The 7,049-nt window shown below is 50.3% G+C and overlaps 1 protein-coding gene across 1 annotated transcript in view; it reads right to left on the bottom strand.

The window, feature by feature from the left end:
* Positions 1-213: 213 nt before the first annotated feature.
* vrk1 (VRK serine/threonine kinase 1) overlaps positions 214-7,049 on the bottom strand; it is a 6,982-nt gene continuing 146 nt past the window's right edge. Inside the window, exons 2-13 of the mRNA XM_076169761.1 lie at positions 6,482-6,641; positions 5,173-5,228; positions 4,929-4,998; positions 3,983-4,070; positions 3,749-3,857; positions 3,493-3,585; positions 3,283-3,415; positions 2,949-3,069; positions 2,705-2,763; positions 1,760-1,920; positions 564-657; positions 214-481 (exon numbers count right to left, since the gene is read on the bottom strand). Coding sequence (XP_076025876.1) covers positions 315-481; positions 564-657; positions 1,760-1,920; positions 2,705-2,763; positions 2,949-3,069; positions 3,283-3,415; positions 3,493-3,585; positions 3,749-3,857; positions 3,983-4,070; positions 4,929-4,998; positions 5,173-5,228; positions 6,482-6,641 — 1,311 coding nt within the window. The 3' untranslated portion in view covers positions 214-314. The remainder of the gene's footprint in view (positions 482-563; positions 658-1,759; positions 1,921-2,704; positions 2,764-2,948; positions 3,070-3,282; positions 3,416-3,492; positions 3,586-3,748; positions 3,858-3,982; positions 4,071-4,928; positions 4,999-5,172; positions 5,229-6,481; positions 6,642-7,049) is intronic.

Genomic DNA, 7,049 nt, shown 5'->3' with positions numbered 1-7,049 from the left:
CAAACCTAAGGCTCAACACAGGAGGTGTTGGTCCTCAGGACAACAATCAGCTCTTCACCTCCACTTGAAGGACAAGGGACACTCAGTGTGCACAGTGTGCACAGGGGAGACAGACGGGTTTAAAAGAGGCCGTCTACGTACAGAGAGGGAAACCTTCTCTGGTTCCTGTCTCACCCCTGGAATGCTTCTTCTGATAAGAGAATGAAGATTCAGTCAACTTAGTCTTCCTCTTTTATTCCCAATCAACCACACAGATACAAACATTAAAATCCATCAGTGCACAAACAGGAAACTCCCACAGAGAGACGGGGCGCTCAGGTGCTGCTCTTGGTTCTGGCCCGGGTCTGCCGGGCCAGACTGGGTGTCGTCTGGGTGCCTGAGTCCACCACCCTGGATTTGGGGGCGGCACGTTTCCTGGCGGCGGGCGTCTTCCTCGGCCCGGCCGTCTTCTTCTTGGGGCTCTTCTTCACTCGGCTCACCTCTGCAGGAGCACGATCACAGAGGGCGTTATTAACCCCTACACCTTCAGGTGGAAACACAGAGGGGAGCCCTGCTCTCTTCACCTTTCTTTGGGCCGCGCCTCTTCTTCGCCGGGCTTCCCTCAGCTTTCTCACTGCCGTCTGCTTCTTCTGCAGCTTTCTTTCTCTTTGTTGCTCTCTGAACACACAAACATGTTCAACACACACACACACACACACACACACACACACACACACACACACACACACACACACACACACACACACACACACACACACACACACACACACACACACACACACACACACACACACACACACACACACACACACACACACACTTTATCACAAAACACCCTAAAGAAACAAAGCGTCACAGTTAGAGGCAGTCAGCTGTGCCGTCCTCCCTCCTTCTCTCCTTCTCTCCTCCTCTCTCCCTCTTTTAATGAACCTCCACTTCCAGCTTTGAACTATCACTCACCCCCCCCCCCCTCCATTTTTGCTCCATTTTGACAATTGCTACCTCATGATCACCATGCAGCGCCCGCTGAGGTGAACAGATTGGTGGGATAATTACATACAATAACCGGCGCCGGGGCCCGGTAACCCTCGGCTGGCAACACGCCGTCCCCAGTGGCACCTTCCATATGCACACGGAGGGGGGGGGGGGGGGGGGGGGGGGAGAGAGAGAGACACAAGGAGAGAGAGAGAGAGAGACAAAGACAGAGAGAGACACACAGAGAGGAACACAGAGAGAGAGAGAGAGGGAGACAGAGAGAGAGTGACAGAGAGGGAGTGTGTGGGACAGAGAGAAATGTGTAGAAGAACATACGTGTTGTGTCTATCCAGTGAACCCACACCACTCTAATGATTCATAAAGGGTTAAATCTATATGGATTACCTGAAGACGTACAGACACACAGGGGGCGGAGCCAGGAGAGGAAACCACATGAGGCTTGTGGTGAAGCGTGACGGTCCAACACCACAAACACCCGGGCCTCCTGGAGAGATTTGGCGTGTTGGGAAACACGTCTCATGTCTCCTAGCAACCGTGGCTGCATGGTTTCCTCAGATGACAGGTTCTAGTTTGACTCGCCAGGCCCTGATTATGACACCTTTACTCAACTTTCCCTAAACCGTCGTCATGTCAACATGGCAGCATGACCTCTGACCCCCGACGTGTGTGTGAGCCTAAACTGAGGGCACCGCTGTCCAAACCATGGGGACATGAAGCTGTGTGTGTGTGTGTGTGTGTGTGTGTGTGTGTGTGTGTGTGTGACCTTGACAGGAGCGGTAGAGGTCACGGTGAAGTCCAGCTTGCCGTCATCCTTGGCCTGTATGGCCTCCAGGCCGGCCTGCAGGATGCTGCGGAGCTTGTCGTACGGCGGCCTGTCCTGGTACTCCAGAGCGACCACCTCCTCCATGAACCTCTGGATCTCCTCTACAACACAACAGAGCAACACTTAACAGCTCACTCTGTCATTCTCCTCACAAACATCTCCACCATGCTCCAACATACAAACTAACAGTGACACACACACACACACACACACACACACACACACACACACACACACACACACACACACACACACACACACACACACACACACACACACACACACACACACACACACACACACACACACACACACACACACACACACACACACACACACACACACACACACACACACACACGGCCCCTGGTTGGAGCTCCATGGTCTGTAGAGGGTTAATGAAGCCGACATGAGCGTCTCTCTTATTAAACACATTTGTTCCAACGCTGTCATCACCATGAAGTCAAACTACGGCTGCACCATCACGCTTCATTCTGCCCACTGTGACACACTGCACATTTGACACACACACACACACACACACACACACACACACACAGATGGAGTTGTAAACAACAGTTTGGTGGTGCTCAGCTGAGCAGAAGGAAGGAGGTGTGATGCTTCACGTCTGAACCCGACGTGCCGCCTGCGGGTCAAAGTGCTGAGGCGACCGCACAAACACGCCGCACGTCACACTCGCCACTTCCTGCCTGGACTGGATGTGTTGCCTTCAGCATGTTGCAGAAGTATGTTGCAGAAGTATGCAAATGAAGCTGAACTCATATCTAACAAACAACATGATGACCACGGAAGCACAAACATCTACGTGAAGAAGTGTGTGTGTGTGTGTGTGTGTGTGTGTGTGTGTGTGTGTGTGTCTCTGACCTGGCTTCTCTTGAGATGTGAAACACTCGGACATAAACTCAGAGACGTTTTCTTGACTCCTACAGGAGAAACAAGAGAGCGAATGATCACAACACAGCCGCTACAAATATGACATCATCATATGACCCTCAGGTCACAGCTTTGACCCCGACCCAAGCTGACTTGGTCACAAAGTCCAAACATCTCATTGTTCCGCCTCAGCGTGGGCGTGCAGTGAGCCAGTGGGCGGGGCTCTGGGCCTCACCTGAGCTTGGCGTCTCTGACGTACAGAGCGTCCTGCAGTCGGTCCTCCCAGGGCAGACGGCCGCAGAGCCACTGCACCAGGTTGTAGGAGAGGATCTCCAGGTCGCCACGCCGACAGGAAGCTAAAAACAAACAACCGTGACAGAAGCCACATCATAGTTTATGTAGGCCGAGGCCAAAATCATCACACACACACACACACACACACACACACACACACACACACACACACACACACACACACACACACACACACACACACACACACACACACACACACACACACACACACACACACACACACACACACACACACACACACACACAGGACCTACCGACTCCTTTGTGGGCGTCGATGCTGGTGAACTCGATGGTGCCGTTGTGACACCTGCTGGGGTCTTCCTTGTACTCTTTCAGGACCCCGTCAGGTGAGAACCTGTAGGCCAGCCCGTAGTCCACTAAGACCACCTGCAGGACCAACACATGTGGATTGATGTTTGAACTCTTATGGAAGTTAGACGAAGGTCCTGACAGCAGGGACTGACCTGGTTGGGATCACTGTGGCTCAACATGAGGTTGGAGGCCTTTATGTCAGCGTGCACATACTCATGGTCATGGATGTACTCCAGAACATCCAACTGTAGAAGGTCAACATGGAGACTTATTGTTAGTAAGCTAACATTGACTGAGCCACCAAATCCCTCAACATTCAGATGAGCCACATCAGTGTGAACAGCAGCAGAGTGGAGTCTCTAAGGGTTTCCTTCACTATCATCTGGATGACATCAGTGAGGAACTAACCAGACGCAGACCCAGCTGGAGGACCAGCTTTCTGGGAAACCTCCGGCCATTCTCCTCAAACTTCTTCTGCAGGTCTGTGCCCAGTCTGTCCATCACCATGAAGCGATACCTTCGAGGAGAGGAGAGGAAAGGAGAGGAGAGGAGAGGAGAGGAGAGGAGAGGAGAGGAAGATGTCTAAAGAAGCTGAAAGCCTGAATATCTTCTTCAGATGTGTGAGTGATATCCCAGTTGTACCTTCCTCCTCCTCGGTCATGCAGTCCTGAGCCCCAGTACCTGGGAACGCCCAGATGTTTCAGCTTGCGTGTCCTCATCCAGCTGTGGACTACAGACACACAGGGACACTGATGTTTGTTCCTCTCATGCTGTAAACTACAGATGAGCGTCAATCACACTCAGATACTGTGATTGACCTCCAGTGATCAAACTGAACTCAGTGCTTCTGCCTCAGGTGGACTCAGAGCCACATTCAGACCCGGTCGTCACGATTACAGAGCAGATTCTTTGTTCTGCGACGCTTCTGCCTTCTCATGTCTTATTTGTGCGGCGCTCACATTTGGGCCTTAATCACAGTGCAGAAAGATAATTAAAGTATATAGAGCAAGCAAACAGTGTGAGTGATAAGAGTTGGTGGAAGTGGAGGTGGCGATACTTAAAGTAATAAGAGTATAAATCCGTGGGGGAGTCGGGCCGCGAGCTAATCTGCTGCTGGGACAAATATTTACCAACAACGTGAGAATCAAGCATGAATAAAATATGAGCCTTTGGTTCCTTAGTAATATAACAGTTAATTGTCAGGGGAGATTGACATTTGGATTGTTATTATATAAAATGCAAAGCTGTGGCCTGAGGGCCGCCGTGCTGCTGGCTGCTGGGGAGCGCCGGCGTCTGCAGGGGCCTCGGCGGCTCAGCCAGGAGATTGTCTTTTTTAATTAAGAAAGTTGCCTTTCATTTATTTGTTTGCCCCGGTGGTGAGAGACGGCGTTGTTACGATCACAAGGATACCTTTGGCTTGATGACACACTCACAGCTCTCTCTCTCTCTGTGTGTGTGTGTGTGTGTGTGTGTGTGTGTGTGTGTGTGTGTGTGTGTGTGTGTGTGTGTGTGTGTGTGTGTGTGTGTGTGTGTGTGTGTGTGTGTGTGTGTGTGTGTTGAGCTTATGAGGGGATGATGACCCACTTACTCAGATCAGACTTAGCAGCTCTCATGTAGAACGCCAGCTCACAGAACAGCGGGCCGTTATCACTGGGCTCCTGTGGTGGGAACAGGAAGTACACTTCAGCTGGCAACACAAGACAGTTTAACTTCATTACATTTATGAACTGAAATGATCCCCAATGTTAACATGAAAGCCTGGATGAGGCTGTGAGAGCAGAGGTCAGAGGTCAGAGGGCAGAGGGAGGACAGGTCAGACTGAAGAGGCTCACCACTTTGACAGCATATCGAGCTTCAGGCCCTACAGCTCCAGGGGAGTTTTCTTCAGCTGAAACACACAACAGAATCCTATCAACAGGATGAGATGGAGCTGATTCAGTGAAGGACAAACAGGCTGAATGGATCTGCATCCAGAACTGATCACCCAGGATTACTGAGGGGAGGGGGGGGGGGGGGGGGGCTTGTGACCCCGGGGAACATGCACGGCGAAACTACCATTTGCTTTTTCATTGAAGTGGTGCTGTCACGCCTACATGTAGTGTGACATTTGCTCTCATTATCAGAGCATGTGCAGGGAGTATTAGCTCCTCTGCTGTGGTGTGGGGGTTTTTGCACCGAGCATGCGCACGCACACACACACACACCACAGAGCTGAAGATATGAAGCACCGAGCACACACACACACACACACACACACACACACACACACACACACACACACACACACACACACACACACACACACACACACACACACACACACACACACACACACACACACACACACACACACACACACACACACACACCCGGAACCAGCACAGAAAACACAGTTGAAAAATACTTAACAGGGATGAAAAGAAAGGCAGGGAGAGACGGAGATAATGAGACAGACAAAAGTCTCCAGAAAGCTATATCGAAATATGTTGAAGCATATGTGACTACGGTGGGAGAGGAGGAAAGACCGGTGTGTTTGCTGTGTCTTAAAATGTTGGCAGCGGACAGCATGAAGCCAGATAAATGAAGGCGTCACTTAAACACATCACAGCCCAACCACGCTGATAAGCCGAGCCGGGCCAGTGCAAAACGTGTCTGGCTCATTGTGGCCATTAATCCTTACTTCATCATTTTGTTAAAAAAAAAAATCAGCACAATTTGTTATTTTCATTTTTGTTTGGTAAGTTATTAACATGTTGAGTTCCTGAGGTCATGGTGCTGATCAATCTAATTTATTATTATTTATTTATTCATTTTATTCAAGTTTATTTTTCAGTATCAAATGGCTCAATTAGTTGGTTGAAAAATGTTTGGTATAGTAAAATCAAGTTTTTTTCTTTTTTTAGTTTTCCTTAACGTTAATAAGCATACAATGTTAAGCAGAGGTGGACTTGTAACACTTTTATAGACAAACGATAGTATTTATCGTCGTGGCGGAGGCAAAATGTTTTCTCTTCCTAGGAGGGGCTCGACAGAAAACAACAGAGAAGCACAGGTGTAGATGGGGGTGCAGGTGTTAGTTGTCATGGTGATGTCTGAGATGTTCTTGAGACATGTCTGCCTGATCTTCACATCTTCTCTTACCCAGATATATGAGGCCAAAGCCCCCCTGGCCGATGGGAGCCCCCAGCTTCCAGGCCTTCTTCCCGGTGTCTGTCAGGACCTCTCCGGGGGGGAACTCCTCCGCCAGCTTCCTCTTGGCGGGAGCTCGGCCTTTCCCTGCTGCCTTCCCTTTAGGAGGCATCTGAAAGGAAACGCTCACCTGTCACTGCCGCACACTGAGCCTACCTGAGGCTCACTTATAAGCTGAGCTGTCGAGATGAAGCAGCTATCCGCGTATTCATGCTAACGTCACCAGTCAACACGGACACTCGTTACACGTGACGCCGCTTCTGTTCGTTAGCTTTCGCTTCCTTATTAGCATCACTATGACTTACTGAGCGCTAGTCTGTAGTATTTGACGCTCACACGTCTGTTTTCCCGCGGGTAGCAGCTGGGCGGGAAGTCAAAGGTTTTGTTTTAGTACGAACACAAACTTTATTTGTTGTTTTAGCGAACACAGTCATGCTATCGATGCTGTTAGCCGCCTAGCTCTGGAGCAGAACCGGAGCTCTGGACGCTGACAACATGGCGGCAGCGCCCAGCCTCGCTC

Source organism: Genypterus blacodes, unplaced genomic scaffold (genome assembly GCF_046128005.1).
Source record: "Genypterus blacodes isolate CSIRO-AG114 ecotype Tasmania unplaced genomic scaffold, CSIRO-AGI_Gbla_v1 ptg000211l_1, whole genome shotgun sequence".
Lineage (NCBI taxonomy): Eukaryota > Metazoa > Chordata > Actinopteri > Ophidiiformes > Ophidiidae > Genypterus > Genypterus blacodes.
The sequence above is the reverse complement of the archived record's forward strand: the minus strand, read 5'-3'. Positions and strand labels throughout refer to the sequence as shown.